Genomic DNA, 18,682 nt, shown 5'->3' with positions numbered 1-18,682 from the left:
ACTACTACTACTACTACTACTACTACTACTACTACTACTACTACTACTGAAGAGTGAGGAGAAAGAAAGAGAACAAAATTATAGAAGGAAAAAGGCAGCGAGCAGAACACCCACAAATCTCTCGCCGCAGAGCATTACCGGACAGCTTTTTGTTTCATCCCCGCGGCGGCCTAACATAAAGTATAACCGATCCGCGAGTACGGTGCTTGTGTTGCCATTACGTCGCGATTATGTTTACGCCCAGTTGAGATTTATGGCACCGCTCGTAAACACCTAAACTTTGTACGGGGTAAGCTCGGCAGGTTGGTGCGGGGAGTGAGTGGGTGGATAAATGGGTGGATTAGAGAAGTGGGAACGTGGGTGTGGGTGGGAAAAATAGTGTGGGTGGCAAGTGTGAAGTGGTATGGCGCTGGGATAGGGTGGCAAAGTTGGTGTGATTGCTGTGATAAGGTGTGAGGGTGGATGTGGATGGGTTGGGTTGTGTGCAAGGTTGTGTGGGTGGGTGTGGATGGGTTAGCTAGTCTGGGTGGTAGTTGTGGAGTGGAATGACGCTGTATATGGGAAAGCTAGAGTGAGTGTATGGTGTGGAAGAGTGTGTGTAGAAGGAAGGAAGAGTGTATAGAAGGGTCAACTAAATAGTGTGGATGGGTGGTGTGGAAGGCTGTGAGGGTGGTTTGAGTTGACGTTGTGGAAGAGTGAGTTGTGTGTGTGTGTGTGTGTGTGTGTGTGTGTGTGGTTTGTAAGTATGAGTGAGTGTACATGACATTTTTTATTCGCTTTAAGATGGTTTCATTCTTTTCTCCTTTTCACCGTTTCTCTCTCTCTCTCTCTCTCTCTCTCTCTCTCTCTCTCTCTCTCTCTCTCTCTCTCTCTCTCTCTCTCTCTCTCTCTCTCTCTCTCTCTCTCTCTCTCTCTCTCTCTTGGGGGTAGTTTATTTGAGGAAAGTTTGTGTTTTCGTTTTATTCTCTCTCTCTCTCTCTCTCTCTCTCTCTCTCTCTCTCTCTCTCTCTCTCTCTCTCTCTCTCTCTCTCTCTCTCTCTCTCTCTCTCTCTCTCTCTCTCTCTCTCTCTCTCTCTCTCTCTCTCTTAAATTAATTCGTTCTCTTATATTTAAAAATTATTTCCGTGGTTCAAAATTCCTCCCTTGTTCCGCTTACCATTACATAATTATAATTTCGGTTTATAAAATAACGCCGTTGTGGAGAATTATTTTAGACTTCAATTTTGCCATTTCATTTAGTTTCATTTCGCGTGCGCTTTGTGTGTGTGTGTGTGTGTGTGTGTGTGTGTGTGTGTGTGTGTGTGTGTGTATCCGGTTTTGGTCGCCAGGTGAGGCGTAGCAGTGAGGCGTAGCAACCCGTATCGGAGAGAGTGTTACTGGTACTGGTATTTTTTTCGTCGCGGCTGAGGGCTCACGGCAGGCTGCTAGTGGAGGCCGATGTTGCCGCCGCTGCGTCCGCCTGTGTGTGGTGTGCCGTGTGTGAACCTGTTGTGATGTGCTGTGTCGGCTCTTCTTCACTCGCCCGTCCTCTCATTGTTACTCTAAATTGTTGATAGGCAGGAGGATATCACTTTTTTTTTATCACTTAAGGAATATAGCTTACATAAAACAGAGGTGAGAGGAACAGAGAAACAGAAAGCTTGCTAAAGGGGCTATTACACCGGGCAAATTTTCCGTGGATCTTCAGTCAAACCACGATTTCTGCCAGCGTGGTTCTCATTTGCTTGTTGTTATTGCTGATGATGATGATGGTGAGTAATACTGTCTTCCTTCGGTGAAATCGACCGTAGCTTTGGAAGATCGTGGACACGTCAGAAAACCACGGAAATAGGAGAATCACGCCAGCGGAAATCGTGGTTTGACTGAAGATTCATGAAAAATTTGTCCAGTGTAATAGTCCCTTAAGATGGTCTCTATTATTGTGTGTATGAGCTCCCTCCCTCGCTTACCCTCTCGTAGTTACTTCTCTATCTTCCCACGTGGATAGGAGGATGCCAGGCTTCTTTTATACTATGACAGTGGATAGGAGGCTTGTTATGGCACTTTCTATAACCTCCTTTGATTCATTCACTCGCTAACTCATCCCTCTTTTTGGCACCCTTTTCATGACTAAAGATAACATGCAAAAAGTGCGAGGAGAAGGAAGAGAGAGAGAGGCAGAGCTAGGGGAAGCCTCTCATGACCCTCTCTATGACCTCCTTCGATTCTTTCACTCACTCATCATCCCCTCGTTGGTACCCTTTCACGACTGGTGGACTGAAGATAACATGCAACAGGTGCGAGAAGGGAGAGAGGAAGCTTGTCGTGTATCTCTCCGTTCATCCTTGGTCCACATTCTTGAACATAACGGGCTCTCTCATTACGGCTGTTCAAGATTAAGAAGCCATGTAAGACTATCACCAGCATCACAAAACAGTCCATGGAGTTCCCAAATTATTCCACGAGAGGTTTATCAGTTAGGTTTAAAGAGGCGGTGATATGTTTTAGAGTAAGAGTCCAATTGGTTCGGTGTTAGGCTTTCCCTGCTCTCGTTGGAAAGGTGGATGGATGGCGCTCATTTATGCAGTGACGGGCGGACAGAATGACAACATGAGGGAGACAGGAAGCGCGCCATCATGTCCCACTTCTATAACATTGCTTTATGAATACGCTCGTCCGTCCGTCCCGCTCCTGCTGCCTCTGTTGTTTAATTATCACAGGTGGATGGGCGGATGTTATGGTCCTTTTGTTACCCTGACAGGTGGATGGTGTAAATGAGAGGTGACTACTAGGGTGACGCACGTGACGGAAAGCTGGCCATGTCCCCCTCCACGACCTGCCTTGATGAGTCCACCCGCTTGGCCCCGCGCTGTTCTCCTCTTTTATTGCGAGGGGGAGAGATGGATGCTGGGCTCTTGTTCATGATAAGTGAATAACCCAAAGCAGGAATGAAAAGGAAAGAAGGGGAACAACAAAAAAAAAAAGGAAGCTTGTCGTGTTCTCTCCATGACCTGCCTTGTTGAGTCCACCCGCTTGGTCCCGCGCTGTTCTCCTCTTTTATTGCGAGGGGGAGAGATGGATGCTGGGCTCTTGTTCATGATGAGTAAATAACCCAAAGCAGAAATGAAAAGGAAAGGAGGGGACGAAAAAAAGGAAGCTTACCCTGTCCCTTACCTTACACTTTTTCCTTATATTAGACGTGGATAAATGGATCTCTCGTTCGCAATGTAGAGCTAAAATTTAAAAGAGAAGAAAGAATACAAAAAGAACCTTCATTATATCTCTTTCCTTAACCCTCACTCCTATAGCATTACCGGTGGACAGGCGTGGTTGATTACACTGTTAACTTAGCGGAAAGTGATCACCATTTTATTACCTCTTAAAACGACCCTTCAAATGCGCCCCTTTTTATATGGTGTTAAATATATATAAATATAGTTTGTTGCTAATTTATTAAAGGTTTTTAATACTTCCTGATTAACCGACCCAGCCTGCCTGCCTGGAAAACTCCTCGGGCTTGGGCGGGCCAAGGGGCGGGGCGGGGCAAGGAGCGGGGCAGGAGAGAGAGAGGGTAGGGAGGGGCAACTCTGCGGGGCCTTAGATTACGGGCAGAGATTAACGAGCCAATACACTCGTTAGCTGGAGTTTTATGAAGGTGAACGGCCCGTAAAGTGTTGCACGCCCTCCTGACGCCGGGAGGGAGTTTGTGGCTGCAGTGTTGCTTGTTGCAGTTGTGTTGCAGGAATGGTTTGTTGCAGGAGCTGTATTGTTTATTGTAAGTCATTTTGTTGCACGATTTGTTTCTGTTATTTCTTGTAGGAGCTCTGTGCTATTTTGTTGCAGGAGTCGTTTTTGTTGTTTGTTGCAGAAGTTATTTTTTGTTGCGGAAGTTGTTTTGTGAAATGTGTTTGAACAGTGTGACATGTGTTAATGCCATATTTGGAAGGTACTATAAATGTGTTGAAGCCGAGACGTGAGTTATCGAGCTTTACAAACGTTGGGAGAGGAAGGCCGCCCTATTTAAGGACGAGTCGGCTATTATTTTTAACACCTCCTGAGTAAGGCGTTGACACCCTCTTCCCTGCGGCCTCACAGGGATCCTACGTACTCCAGGCAGCCCCCCCCCCCCTCCTGACCCTTAACCCGCGAAGCCCCTCCCCTCACCCTTGACCAGCTTCCCTCATCCTGAATCTACCTCCCTCCCTAACCTATTTACACACCCCTCACTCTTAGCCTTCTGCGCCCTCCTCCCCCTCCCCCCTCTCCCCACATACCCACACCCCCCTCACCCTCAATCTACCCTTCCCCCATTACCTCTCTAAATACCCTTCAGTCTTACCCTTCTTCGCCCTCCTCACCTTGCCCCCTCCCTCACCTATTCACACACCCCTCACTCACCCTTATATACCTTCCTCACCCTTTCCCTCCCCTTACACCCTGACACGCCTCCCTTCATCCTGACGCTGTTGTACCCCACTTTTATCCACACACCCCCCAGTCTCATCCTTCTACACCCTCCTCACCGTATCTCTCCTCACTGACCCCTATTCCACCCGCCCTCATACCCTAACATGCCTCCCCTCACCCTGACCCTACTACCCCCTCCATGTCACTTTCACCCTGCCACTTCACCCTCCCGCGGCCCCGCTGCACACGACTTTCTAATCATGCTCATCCCTACACTGTCCAAACCCCTTATGCAAGAGCTAACCAGCATCTTCACTCTTTCATCCCTCACGCTGGTAAACTCTGGAATAATCTTCCTTCATCTGTATTTCCTCCTGCCTACGACTTGAACTCTTTCAAAAGGAGGGTGTCAGGACACCTCTCCTCCTGAAATTGATCTTTCTTTCGGGCACCTCTTTTAATTCTTTTTTGGGAGCAGCGAGTAGCGGACTTTTTTATTATTGTTTTCTTTTTTTGTGCCCTGAGCTGCCTGCCTCCTTTGTTGTAAAAAAAAAAAAAAAAAAAAAAAAACTGCCACGTACCCAGTGCCCCCTTCCAGCTTCATGGGGCTCACCCCTCAGCAGCCTGTGACCCGATATCTTACCTCTGCCTCCCCCTGCCTCCCTTTTTCTGCCGCCGTGGTTTACTCAGGGTTCAGCGTCCCCAATCCCTGCACCGGCCACTTCGTTTACCAAGGGGGAGAGGGAGATGAGGCGGGGCAAGGAGGGTCCGCTTAACTTTTACACAGCGCTGAAAGGAAAATGTTGGCCCCGAGAAAGACACACCTCGACTTGGCGGAGTTCCCAAGACGGCGAGGCAGATTTGGACTTAACGCTCAACAGGTGGCGCTGGGATGGACGTGTGTGTGTGTGTGTGTGTGTGTGTGTGTGTGTGTGTGTGTGTGTGTGTGTGTGTGTGTGTGTCTGTGTGTGTGTGTGTGTGTGTGTGTGTGTGTACCTGAAGCGTATGAAATCAAATGCCTGCCAAAGCTTGAAACATTTGAAATTCTGAAACAGTTATTGCCTAGATTTTTCTGCTCGGTCAGTGGTGCATGGCTGGGGCGCCTGTGGCCATGGAGGCGTGGACAGCAACACACACACACACACACACACACACACACACACACACACACACACACACACACACTACCAGTCATGTATCACTGCTTCCCTCCCCCCCAGCGGGTAATGGATGGCGTGAAGGCAGCTGCGTACTACCACTTGACACTAACGAGACTTAAATTAGAGATATATTGCCTAATAGTGTAGTAAATTGGTTTTCACTTTGTTCTCCTTTATAGTATGTGTACGATGTCTACTCTGGTTTTCTCTGTTTACTCCTCTATATATTTGCACAGTGTCCGCTCCCTTTCATATCTCTAAAAAAGCCGCTGTCTCTAATTAAAAGGCAGAAAATATCAAATAATGCCTTTTAATATTTTCTTTTTAACATCATCAACTACACTAACAGCTGGTCTGCACATTCTGGCCCGACACGTCGAGTCAGTCCAGCTTGCTCCTCGTTTTTCTTTTATACAATTTTTTTCTCACCAGCCGGAACATATTATCCTCGTCAGTTATTCTGTGATGTAACTCGGGAGGCCGTCTGTGTGTGTGTGTGTGTGTGTGTGTGTGTGTGTGTGTGTGTGTGTGTGTGTGTGTGTGTGTGTGTGTGTGTGTGTGTGTGTGTGTGTGTGTGTGTGTTCCTTGTTCTCTCATTAGTGTGGTCTCGTCCCCAGCGGCTGCTCCTTCTGCAACTCTGGCCTCGCTGAAACCCTCACTGTCTTTCTTACAAAGGGAAACATTCTTTTTTTCTTTCCTCGTTTTTTTCCAGTTTCCTTCACGTTTCTTCTTAGGAATTTTCTCGGCAGGACCCTTGGCAGCGTCTTGTTTTTGTGGGGCCTCGCGGGGCTGGCGGGGCTGGCCTGTTTCAGCTTCTCTCTCTGTCCTTCTCTCTTTTCCCTCGTTTATTACTTTTTTACAGCCTTTATGCTTCTCTCCTTCGTTATCACTCTTTTTCATTGCATTCCATTTGGCATTCTTCTTTTCATTCTTCTGTGACTTTTTCATTGTGTCTTTTTTTTGCTTCTTTCTATCTTTTCCCCTTTTATTCTTTACTTACACCTATCTTTTTATTCTTGTCTCATTTGCATTCTCACTTTCAGCTTTGTCTCCCTCTTTCCTTCCTTACTTTTCCTTTCATTCCATCTTCCAGCTTTGTCTCCCTCTTTCCTTCCTTACTTTTCCTTTCATCCCATCTTCCAGCTTTGCCTCCCTCTTTCCTTCCTTACTTTTCCTTTCATCCCATCTTCCAGCTTTGCCTCCCTCTTTCCTTCCTTACTTTTCCTTTCATTCCATCTTCCAGCCTTGCCTCCCTCTTTCCTTCCTTACTTTTCCTTTCATTCCATCTTCCAGCTTTGTCTCCCTCTTTCCTTCCTTACTTTTCCTTTCATCCCATCTTCCAGCTTTGTCTCCCTCTTTCCTTCCCTACTTTTCCTTTCATTCCATCTTCCAGCTTTGTCTCCCTCTTTCCTTCCTTACTTTTCCTTTCATTCCATTTTCCTTTTCCGTCTCTCTTCCATCCTTTTCTCCCTCCCTCCCTTAGCGCCTTACTCCATCTCAGTATTCGCCTCTTCATATATGTATCAACTTCTGTATTTTTGTCTTATTTTCTGTGTTATAAACTCATCCCTGTTTCTTTCCTTATAGTCCCTGCGTGTCCGTGTCTCTGTGTGTGTGTCTCTTTGTCTGTCTGTGTCTGTCTTTATGTATATCTATTTGCATGTCTCACCACCACCACCACCACTACTAACCAGCAAGAGGAATGTAATAAAACTCCCGCTTCTCAAGTCTTCTTGTCTTATTGTAACTCGATACACAAAGAACAATATAAATATAGTTTGGTATCTATATGTACAAGAGAGCTGCCACCTCGCCCAAACCATAATACCACCCCAAGAGACCCCAGACATCACCCTAATCACCCCATCACCCTCCCCTCACCCCGCTTCCCCAGCCACCCACACACCCTCGCACCCCAACCATAGTCTGTTCAGGGTGACTTGGCGAATAAACTCTTCCCCTTTCTGCATCAGGCGAATATGATTGGCTGGTCCACTAGAAAGCCACGCCCCCTCTCCATCCCAGGCCGCATTAGACTGGTGGATTTCGATTTTATGGGTGGGTTTTATTTTCCAAGCTATCGTGAACAGCGTATAGGTAATGTGAGGTGGCTGGGACTTGGTGATGGTGGAGGGATGAGGAGGAAGAGAAGGAGGGATGGGGTGAAGGGTGAAGGGGAAAGGGCGTGGTTCGGGTCTGCTTATAAAGACTGGCTGCACTTATTTGATTCACTTAGAAGTATAGATGTTTTAATAGCTTATGAGAAATGGTGGTCTAAGTGTTTGTGCGTGTGTGTGTGGGTGTGGGTGTGGGTGAGAGAGAGAGAGAGAGAGAGAGAGAGAGAGAGAGAGAGAGAGAGAGAGAGAGAGATTCCTGCCATACCAAACATTTTGTAATTACTTTCATGTTAGAATACTTTGATGCTAATTTTGAGGGGATTATAGAAACTGACGGCAAGCGTTTGTGTCATGTTAAAAAGGTATATATGTGTTGGTGTATTGTTCTCTTCGTCTTCCTCCTCCTCCTCCTCCTTTCACTATTGCGTTGCCCTTCCCACTCCCTTGTTGACATCACTGACATCACACACACACACACACACACACACACACACACACACACACACACACACACACACACACACACACACACACACACACACACACACATATTCCATCTCATTATCACGGAGCCCCTCGGTGTAGTGTACATTTTTTCCCCTCATATTATCAGCCATAATTAAAGTCATAGTATTAATAAACACAATTTCTTTCTCTCTCTCTCTCTCTCTCTCTCTCTCTCTCTCTCTCTCTCTCTCTCTCTCTCTCTCTCTCTCTCTCTCTCTCTCTCTCTCTCTCTCTCTCTCTCTCTCTCTCTCTCTCTCCCTCCACTATAGATTATGTTCCTCGTAATCACCAACTTTTTAAACTTTCCTTTGTAGATCTGAAGTAAATAAATTCCCCATTGTGACCTTTTCTTCTCCCCTCTGAACTCACATCAAAAGGGGAAAAAAATATAATAGTTTTTTTTATAAGGCTCTGAATGTTTTTTTTATTTATTTCTTTTATGTTATGGTAAGACTTTTTCAGGGACATTAAGCTTTCCTATTGTGTAAAGCTTCCACCGTTGTATAAAAGCTTTCCCTCTCTCTCCCTATCCTCTCCCCCTCCCCCTCCCCTTCACCCCCCAGACATGACAATGGTGGCGTAACAGATGACATAAATCACTGTTACATTTCGTTGCTGTTGGGCTTCACTTCAGCGACTACACACAAAGGCTTGACCGTCCCACATTTATATTACTTTATCCTTTTGTATCTCTCTCTCTCTCTCTCTCTCTCTCTCTCTCTCTCTCTCTCTCTCTCTCTCTCTCTCTCTCTCTCTCTCTCTCTCTCTCTCTCTCTCTCTCTCTCTCTCTCTCTCTCTCTCTCTCTCTCTCTCTCTCTCTCTCTCTCTCTCTCTCTCTCTCTCTCTCTCGGAAAACAATTTGATAGCTCAGGATGTGTCTTAGTTATGAGAAAACTTTCCTGCTCTCAACAGTGAACGAAAAACACCAGGTGAGAGAGAGAGAGAGAGAGAGAGAGAATGGAAGAACGAAAAAAAATAATAAAAGAGAAAGAACGAAAGGGAAAGGACATAAGAAGAAGGAAAGGCAGAATGAAAGTGTGTGTGTGTGTGTGTGTGTGTGTGTGTGGTTAAAATATTGTGACGTAAGGTAAAAAGGAGTTCATAAATGAGTACAGAGGAACAACATCATCATGATCATCACCATCAGCATGACCATGACCAACATATCAACATCATCACCATCATCATCATCATTATCATCAACATCATCAACATCAACAACAACATCAGCGGCAGCGTATTCTTATAAATATGTTGTTTTTTATTTCTTCTTGAATATTTTACTCCTTATTTGAAAAAAAAAATATTCAATGTAAAGAGCAGGGCAGGACACACACCACCTGGTAAAGATATCATCATTCTTTCTGTTATCATTATCTTCATTATTGTTGTTTTCTTTATCATCGTAAACATGATTGGTGTACAGAGAAAGAAGTTTGTTTTGTATATTCTCTCACTTTATATTTCTTGTTTGGATTTTTTAAGAGATTTTGTTCAATGTTCCGAAAAGTTTGATTTGAAGGATTTTGACAAGGCGATAAGGTTGCCAGAAAAGTGTTTGGTTGATTGTTTGTCTTCTTTTTCTTCTCCTTCGCTTTCTCCTCCTTCTTCTTCTTCTTCTCCTTCTTCTTCTTCTTCTTTTTCTTCCTCTTCTGCTTCTTCTCTTCTTGTTCTTCTTCTTCTTCCCTCTCGTCTTCTCTCGTATTTCTAATCTTAATTTTCTTTAATGTTGCCATCGCTTTTTTATCTTATTTTTTCCTTGTTTTCCTCAGTCTTCTTCGTTTCCTTCATTTTTATTCAATTTTTCACATTTTTTATTTTTTTTCTTCTTAATCCTTTCTTCCTTTTCCTAGTTCTTGTTCGCAGCCTTGTCCTCTCCCTTTTTTCTCTCCTTATGCTCCTCTTCACATTCTTCGTTGTTTTCGTTGTCCTTCACCAATGTCGTCACTTTTTTCTCCTCGTCTCTTTGACTTTTTTTTTTTGGTTTTGAGTTCCTCCAATTATTATTTTGTTCACTTCTTACAACAAATTTTGATATTCCCTTTCCTTTCGTTTCATTTCGCAAGAGTCATACATCACGGCAGCCACTATAAATAAAATTCGCCTACGCCACTAACGGGCCGGGGTCGCCTTCGAGGCCCTTCAAGAAAGCCTACAGTCGCTATAGGCAGCACTTAATAATCATTTAATTTTCTATCCTATCGTATACTATCTTCTTTCTCTTTCCTTCACTTTTTTTTTCATTTCTGTCACTTCCCATGTACTTACCATAGTCCCTCCCTTTTCTTTAGCTTCCTTTACCTTACTTTCCTATTCTCTCATCCTCCTTATTATTTACTTGCTTCATTTCTTGCTTTCTCTTTCTTTCCTTTCATCTAATTTTCTCTTTCTTCTTGCCTATTTACCTCATCTTCTGCCCTTCACTTTTCCCTTCATTTTCTCCTCCATGTTTTTCTTTCTTGACACGAAACACATCTTAATATTACAATATATAAATGTTTTTTTTAAGGCTTCAGACATAGGTATTACTTTGTTTTATCTCTGGGTATAGTAAAATATTCCGTTTCAGAGAAAAAAAGCTTATAAGAAGGTCGATGACTATGTAAGCATGTTGAGGCCGGAAAGTTTGTCTGTCAGTCAATCATCCTCTCGAAAACTATATTTCTTGTCCATCCGTTTTCTCATCATGTCCCTTCTTTAAAATATCCTCATGACTTCCCTCCTCCTCCTCATTTTCATTCTCCCCCTCCTCCTCCTCCTCCTCCTCCTCTTCACCCTCCTGTTCCACCTCTTCCTCCTGTCAGTTTTCTCCTCCTCCTCCTCCTGCTCCTCGTCGGCAGTTTGGCACTTCACAAAGTTGAAAGGTCCGCGGGCTAGCTAGTCACGGGGCGAGGAAGGAAGGAAGGGCCTTAACCACTACATTTTGACCAGGACGATTGAGCGTGTATGGGCGTGACGGCGAGGCTCTAAGGCGACAAGAACCGAGAACAACCGCCGCCACCCATGTACCAGAAGGTTATTTGGCGTGAGGTATGAAGCGGTGGTCGTGGCGGCGATGGTCGTGCTGGAGGCGGGGATAGTGGTGGTCGTGGAGGCATTCGTAGTCTTGGTCGTGGGGGTCGTGGCATCGGTGGTCGTCCAGGCATCATCAACGCACTAAAGATACACTAAGCAGGGACGACCACACCACAGGGACGCACCTCGACGCACGCACGACCTCCATGTGGACAGGTTTGGAGGGTCGTGTCGTGGCGGGTCGTCGAGGTTCGTGACTCAGAGGATGTCCATCTCGGGGATCGGCGGCCCGGATGCTCTCCTGGGCACGGCGAGGGTGAACTGGGACTGCGGGGTCGTGGGCCGGGCGTCGTAGGGCGGGGAGTCTGCCAGCTCGACTACGGGGGGAAGAAGGGAAGGGTCGGGTTAGGATGATGTTGTGTTGTGTTGTTACTGGTGATGTGTTGCCTACTGACCTGGGTAGTGTTGTGTTGTGTCCTGGTGTGTTCTGTTGTTTTGTAATGTGTTGAGTTGTTTCTGATGTGTTGTTTGTGATGTTTTTTTTGTGATATGTTGTGTTGTGCTTTGGTGTGTGCTGTTTCTGATGTGTTCCGGTTATTGCTTCATCCTTTGTGTTGTGTTCTGGTGTGTTGCCTTGCGTTATGTTGTGTTGTATTGCCCTGTGTTGTTATTAGGGAGGTTGCTCTGTTGTGTTGTGAGGTGTTGCGTTTTTCCTGCCCACCTCTTTTTCACTTCTTCCCACCTACCTTCCACCTCCAAACCCACTTTATCTACATCAAGTCCACCTACCCACCCATTCCTTTCCCGTCTCTCAATCCACTTTCCTCCCCCGTACCTTTCTTTCCCACCCTCCTCCTTTTCCTCCCTCCGCCTCCCTCTGCACTTCCTTCCCTTCCTTCCCTGCCTCCAATTCAACTCCCGGGGGCCCGCCCCCCCCCCCCCCCCCTTATTTCTCTCTCTCTCTCTCTCTCTCTCTCTCTCTCTCTCTCTCTCTCTCTCTCTCTCTCTCTCTCTCTCTCTCTCTCTCTCTCTCTCTCTCTCTCTCTCTCTCTCTCTCTCTGACTCCAGGGCGGCATTGATTTAAAGTAGTGTTTGTTTGTTTGTTTGCTTGTTTGTTTATGAAATGAAGTTGGGTCTGACTCTGCGACTTTTGAAAACTGCTTGAGGGAAAAGGTGGTGCGTGTGGTGGTGGTGGTGGTGGTGGTGAGAGTGGTGGTGGTAGTGGTGAGTGCGGTGGTGGTGGTGGTGGTGGTGGTGATGCTCACATGGGACAATGGTGATGGGAATGGTGATGATGGTTGCTTACTAAGGTGGTGGTGTGAGTGTAGAGTGATTGTGGTGGCGGTGATGGTGGTGATGGTGATGGTCTCGTGTTGCAGTGGTGATGGTGGTGGTGGTTGTTTACTCACTATGGATAGGCGGAGGTTTAGAGTCACTTTCCACTCTCCTCCCCTCCGCTCCCTCCTCCGCGCGGCTCCTCGTGTTGTTGTTATTGTTGTGGTGCTGGATGTGGCCAACACTGGGGCTGCGTCGGCGCTCAGGCGTGCCCCCCAGCCCAGGCGAGCCCCCCCGCGGCAGCACCAGGCCCATGAGACCCAGGGTGGCGTGGGCGTCCATGAGCAGGCTGGTGGGGGAGGGGGATGGGGCCACGGGTCGCTCCTGCTGGGTGGGGAAGGCCTGGCTGGCGTCTGCTGACTGGCTGGTGTTGGCCACGGACGGATCGGAGCAGGAGGAGGCCATGAGTCCCAGCGTGGAGGCCAGGTACGCCCCGGGGGAAGCCAGGGTCTCGGTGAGGGAGGCCATACCGCGGAGGGCCAGTATGGAGCCCGACGAGGTGCGGCGCCGCGACCCCGACCCAAGGCTGAAGGTGGCTGAGCGGGGCTGTGGGGCGGGGTGGGGCGGGGCGGGGCGTAGGTCGGGTGGGGTGGGGTTGGTGGCGTGTGAGGGGTAAGGCGTGTTAGTGTGGGGATCCTCACACACACACACACACACACACACACACACACACACACACACACACACATTGCTCCAGGCTTTCCCAGAATAACCTTTTGACCGGCTCCAATTAAGGATGACTCAATTTAGCTTCATAATTTTACTATTTCCTACCCTCTTGTTTTCCTCTCTCTCTCTCTCTCTCTCTCTCTCTCTCTCTCTCTCTCTCTCTCTCTCTCTCTCTCTCTCTCTCTCTCTCTCTCTCTCTCTCTCTCTCTCTCTCTCTCTCTCTCTCTCTCTCTCTCTCTCTCTCTCTCTCTCTCTCTCTCTCTCTCTCTCTCTCTCTCTCTCTCTCTCTCTCTCTCTCTCTCTCTCTCTCTCTCTCTCTCTCTCTCTCTCTCTCTCTCTCTCTCTCTCTCTCTCTCTCTCTCTCTCTCTCTCTCTCTCTCTCTCTCTCTCTCTCTCTCTCTCTCTCTCTCTCTCTCTCTCTCTCTCTCTCTCTCTCTCTCTCTCTCTCTCTCTCTCTCTCTCTCTCTCTCTCTCTCTCTCTCTCTCTCTCTCTCTCTCTCTCTCTCTCTCTCTCTCTCTCTCTCTCTCTCTCTCTCTCTCTCTCTCTCTCTCTCTCTCTCTCTCTCTCTCTCTCTCTCTCTCTCTCTCTCTCTCTCTCTCTCTCTCTCTCTCTCTCTCTCTCTCTCTCTCTCTCTCTCTCTCTCTCTCTCTCTCTCTCTCTCTCTCTCTCTCTCTCTCTCTCTCTCTCTCTCTCTCTCTCTCTCTCTCTCTCTCTCTCTGGCTCACCTGGAGGAGGCCCGCTGAGTCCTTGTCCCCTTTAGTGTGCCTGGCGAGGGCCGCGGGGTCAAGGGTGGGGGGCTGGAGGGGCGTCGGGGAGCTGCTGTAGTAGGAGTCACAGCCTGCAACACACACATGCCGCCCGTCTAGTAGCACCCAGCGGCTCTCACCTGTTCACTCCTCCTCCTCCTCCTCCTCCTCCCTTTTCCCCTTTTGCTGTTTCTTGCTGCTGTTTCTCTCTCCCTCTCTCATTGTATCTCATCTTCTGTTTCTACATTCTATTATTTTTTCCTCTCCTTTTGCTTCTTCTACTACTACTTCTGCTACTACTACTACTACTACTGCTACTACTACTACTACTGCTACAATTACTGCTACTACTACTACTACTACTACTACTACTACTAGCAGTAATATTGATACTAATCTTAATTCTAAAAAAAAATCGTTAGAAACCTCAAAACTGATGACTGTATGCTTTTGTGTGCGTGCGTGTGCGTGTGTGTGTGTGTGTGTGTGTGTGTGTGTGTGTGTCTAACGTGTGTGTGAGTGAATTTAAAGAAAAAAAAATGCCCAGGACTCGGATTATTAAAAAAGAGCCATTTCTGAAAAGGCAACATCACGTGTGCTATCTTTCGTGAGTTATTGTGCAGCCGCCAAACGGACCAAGCGGAGCGGGAGATGAAAGAAACACACGGACACGTAAAACTCAGCTCCTGGGGAAAACGTTTAGAATCATAATTTACTCTTTGGATAACTTTAAATAGTGATGCATTGCCACTTGAGAAAATATCTAATAATGTATCCAAGTCTAATTTTTTTTGTATATTTACTTCTGCAGAGAAAAATACGGTTGTAATTTACTACCTAAGAAGATATTTATATGTTGATGAATCAGTACTTGGGAAAAATATTTATTGTGACGTATAAAAACTTATATTAATTACTTCTATAAGAAAATAAGTTGCTCTGAGTAGCTGCCTGGAGAATAATAATGTAATAGAGATTTGCTACCTGGAAAACAATGGATGATGATGAATTGCTACAGGGATATTGTTTATAATGACTATACAATTTGGAGTTTTTTGTATTGACACTAACTACTGTAAGAAACTAAAAACCTATGATTATGATTTGCTGCCTGAAAAGCAATGAATATTATGCAAACCCTCTACCTTGGGAAACTACTTTTAGAAATATATATAGCTTGGTCATTAATTAACCACTACCTTAAGACTGATAACTTCTACTGATTGATGTTTTCTAGTCAAGGGAAATTGTACCGTGACGCGCTGGAAGAGGTGAGGAAAAAATATACATGGTCATTATCTACTTGGGAAAATAGTCCTGTACATTAGATCAGTCTTGAGGGAACGTGACTCCAGTACATTCACAAGCCGAAGGAGAGAAGAAAAGTCACGAGGAATGCACTGAAAATACTTGAACATTGACTGAGTGAGTGAGGGAGGGAGGGAGAGGTACACAAAAGGGTGTGAAGGGGCGGGGGAGATGAAGGGTCTGGAGAGGTGCATGAAAACAAAGCTTGCAGACCATCCTTGACTTAATAAGAAAGGGGACGGAGGGGAAGAGGGAGGAACGGAGGGAAGGAAAAAGGGACGACAAGGGAAGAGGTGGATTGAAAGAACGGAGGGAGTGTGTGTTAGGTGTGTGGTGATAAAGGGGATGCAGAGAAGGAAGGGAAGGGGGAATAAGGAAGAAGCGTAAGAAAGGAGGTAGGGAAAGAGAGTTGTAGAAATTGAACACTAAAGGGAGAATGAAGTGAAGGAAATAAGAAAGTAAAAAAAGAATACAAGAAAGGAAAGTATGAGGAAAGAAAGGAAACCGGGAGAAAGAGAAAGTAAAAATGAAAGAAGTGTGCTCTTAAAGGAAGGAAAAAGAAGGGAAGACGATACGAAATAACGGAGGAGGAGGAGGAGGAGGAGGAAAAGGGAAGTAAAAGAGGTGTGCTCAGAGACATAGGGAGAAGAGGATCGGAGGAACGAATGGATAACAGTAAATCGATTCGTAGGTAAAGTGACAGAAAGAAGGGCAGTGAGCAGTACAGGTGTGCGTGAAGGTGTTGGTTAGGAGGCTCGGAGGCGGCTCATCCGACAGTGGGGAGAGAGGGGGCGTGGGGGGGGCAGGTAAGAAGGCGGAGATGAGGCGGAGATAGGAAGGTAACGCGTGGGTGTGCTGAAGTAGGTTGATAGGAAGGGAAGTAGTAAGCTGATAGATAGGGAATGAAGTGGGTGTTTACTTGGTTGATGTATGTATGTATGTATGTATATTTTTCTAATTGTATGTTGGTATGTATGCGGACTGTGAGTTAATGTGGTGTGTGTGTGTGTGTGTGTGTGTGTGTGTGTGTGTGTGTGTGTGTGTGCGTGTGTATGTGTGTGTGTGTGTGTGTGTGTGTGTGTGTGTGTGTGTGTGTGTGTGTGTGTGTGTGTATAGATATTAATCACAACTGTCGTGAGAGAAGAGGTAGGGTAGAAGATAGGGGGGGGGGGGTAGGGGGCAGGAACGGGCACAACACAGGGAGGGGAGCCTACGGCGGGGCGAGACAGGGGCTGGGGGGCGGCGCACCAGCGGGAGGCACAGGAGGGCGAGAGGAACTAAGCATGTTCTGACTGTATAAACTCGTTGGGGCGGGTCACTTAGAGGCAACAGAGCTGCGTCAGGGTGTTATGAAGATGGCCTCGGGGCCTCGGTTCAGGGGAGGGAGCCACGTCGTGTGTTGCCTCGTGAAGGGGAGGGAGAGTTAGAGGGAGTTTGGGAGATAAATTGTGTGCGGAGTAAGGAGGAAAGGGTGTCAGGAGGAAGTGGATAGGGGTGGCCGTTGTTATATAGAAAAGGTGTGGGGGAAGGTGTGTGGGGGTGGCCGCAGTTGCGTGCTCCCGCAAGACTCAGGCTGAGGATTAGTCCTGGCCTCGGTGACTGAAGTCCCGCCCGGGGGAGGCTACGCCCCAGTTGGCTGCCTCGCCCGCCGGCGTCGTGTCAGGGGGCCCTCGACGCCCTCCGCCACGCAACAAACTGAAGTGGGTGTTTGAAATGTCGCTTTGGTGTTGAGTAACGACAGGACGCCGCGTTAGTGGGTCAAGTGCGCGGGACTGGCTGTGACCTGCGGCTCAAGGAAACTGATCTTTGAACCAATGGACGTCCTGTTGGAGAGGGGGCACTCACCTGCGGGCTCCCGGACCTGTGGCAGGAGGGGCGAGGTGGAGCTGGGGCACACCTCGTAGCCCGGGGAGACGTTGGCATGGAGGGGCAGCGTGAGCCCGCTCTGACCTGTGGCATACAAGCTGAGGGCCTTAATCCCACCCACCTGCCCATACCCGTTCAGCGTGCCTGCAAGCGGAGGACGCGGTGATAAGGTCAGCCACGAGTGAGATCACCCCAGCATCTGTGCCTGTGACCTGCTTCCTCGGGGAACTGACCTCGGGGGAAAATGGCTCCTCTCCCGCGGTCCGCCCCCGAGGCTGGGGATCTTGTTTGATGGCCAGATATCAAGCAGTATAAAAATAGTAGTCATGCAAATCTCAGTACATGAGTAAGAACACGAAGGTGAGGAAGAGGTAGTGACTGGGCCAGGGGCGCCCTCAACCAAGAGTAAATTGCTTTTAGAGTGACCATGCACGGAGGTTAATCCCGCGGCTCCCCAGCTCTCACACATGCCCACGCCCACGCCCACGCCCTGCCACACCGCGTTGCGCCCCGCCCCACCAGTCTTAGCGGGCGAGGCGCCAGTCACGCCTGACTCTTCTTTCTCACTACGTCCGTCATTGTAACCTTTTTACCTCTATCTTTTGATACGGATTTACTATTGAAGTACTGGCAGTTTGGCGCAATGATAGCGTGTGCGTGGACCAGTGAGTGCTGGGTGGGTCTGGCCGGGAAACATTCCACGTCCCCTCCTCCTCCTCGCCATGCGGGCTGTACAGGGGGCGGGGGCAGGGGCGAGGGGGGCCACGCACCCCAGGGTACACACCTGGCGGGCGTCACACGCGGGCGATCGCCTGTAATCTTTCATCTGAGCAACTTTTGCCTCGTGGATCAACTACTCACAAGTTTGGTGAGGCGATAACCAAACGTACTCAGGGCCCTGGGAAAAGGGAAAGGCTGAAGCCCGCGTGCGTGCCGGCCAAGCGGCGCCCCGGCGTGTGTGTGGCTACAGCCCCCGCGAGGCGAGCGTCAGCTGACCTGCGAGGAGGTTGTCCATGGCACCGGACAGCTTGGGCGTGAGGCCGTCCTTGAGTCCCGCCTGGTGGTGGTGGTGCTTGATGGCGTTCATGCGCCGGTTGAGGCCGCCCTCCGGCCGCGCCTGGCGCGCCGCCCGACGCGGCTGCTCCACCGGTAGCACGCGACGCCGCTTCTTGGGTAGCTTGGACCGCGCCTGTGTATGTGTGTGTGTGTGTGTTTGTGTGTATGTGTGTGTGTTTATGTGTGTGTGTGTGTGTGTGTGTGTGTGTGTGTGTGTGTGTGTGTGTGTGTGTGTGTGTGTGTGTGTGTGTGTGTGTGTGTGTGTGTGTGTGTGTGTGTGTGCAAGTGTGTATGTGCGCATGTTTGTGTAGGGATAAACAAAACGAATGGAATGAATAAATACCACTTCAAGGATTGTCATGTAACAAAAAGTAATATGAAACTGGAACGAAGTAACAATATCTCACTTAATACTACGGTGGTCGTTAATAAGAGACACGTTGTGCGGCACGATTAATCATGTAAAAAAAAATATATATATATATATATATATATATATATATATATATATATATA

The 18,682-nt window shown here is 47.7% G+C and overlaps 1 protein-coding gene and 1 long non-coding RNA gene across 5 annotated transcripts in view; one reads left to right on the top strand and one right to left on the bottom strand.

The window, feature by feature from the left end:
* The window catches only part of LOC127007577 (uncharacterized), a 42,925-nt gene extending 39,681 nt beyond the window's left edge, over positions 1-3,244 (top strand). The window contains exon 3 of the long non-coding RNA XR_007760294.1: positions 2,741-3,244. This is a non-coding gene — a long non-coding RNA (uncharacterized LOC127007577). The remainder of the gene's footprint in view (positions 1-2,740) is intronic.
* A 5,931-nt stretch (positions 3,245-9,175) lies between these two features.
* LOC127007365 (potassium voltage-gated channel protein Shaw-like) overlaps positions 9,176-18,682 on the bottom strand; it is a 44,379-nt gene continuing 34,872 nt past the window's right edge. For 2 of the 4 annotated variants that reach the window (XM_050878251.1, XM_050878252.1), the window contains exons 9-13: positions 18,107-18,299; positions 17,090-17,254; positions 13,916-14,028; positions 12,595-13,066; positions 9,176-11,562 (exon numbers count right to left, since the gene is read on the bottom strand). In XM_050878251.1, coding sequence (XP_050734208.1) covers positions 11,444-11,562; positions 12,595-13,066; positions 13,916-14,028; positions 17,090-17,254; positions 18,107-18,299 — 1,062 coding nt within the window. In that variant the 3' untranslated portion in view covers positions 9,176-11,443. The remainder of the gene's footprint in view (positions 11,563-12,594; positions 13,067-13,915; positions 14,029-17,089; positions 17,255-18,106; positions 18,300-18,682) is intronic. The other 2 variants (XM_050878253.1, XM_050878254.1) reach the window with 1 other exon arrangement.

This window comes from Eriocheir sinensis, chromosome 35 (genome assembly GCF_024679095.1).
Source record: "Eriocheir sinensis breed Jianghai 21 chromosome 35, ASM2467909v1, whole genome shotgun sequence".
In the NCBI taxonomy this organism is placed as follows: Eukaryota; Metazoa; Arthropoda; class Malacostraca; order Decapoda; family Varunidae; genus Eriocheir; species Eriocheir sinensis.
This window is presented reverse-complemented; position numbering and strand designations above follow the sequence as displayed.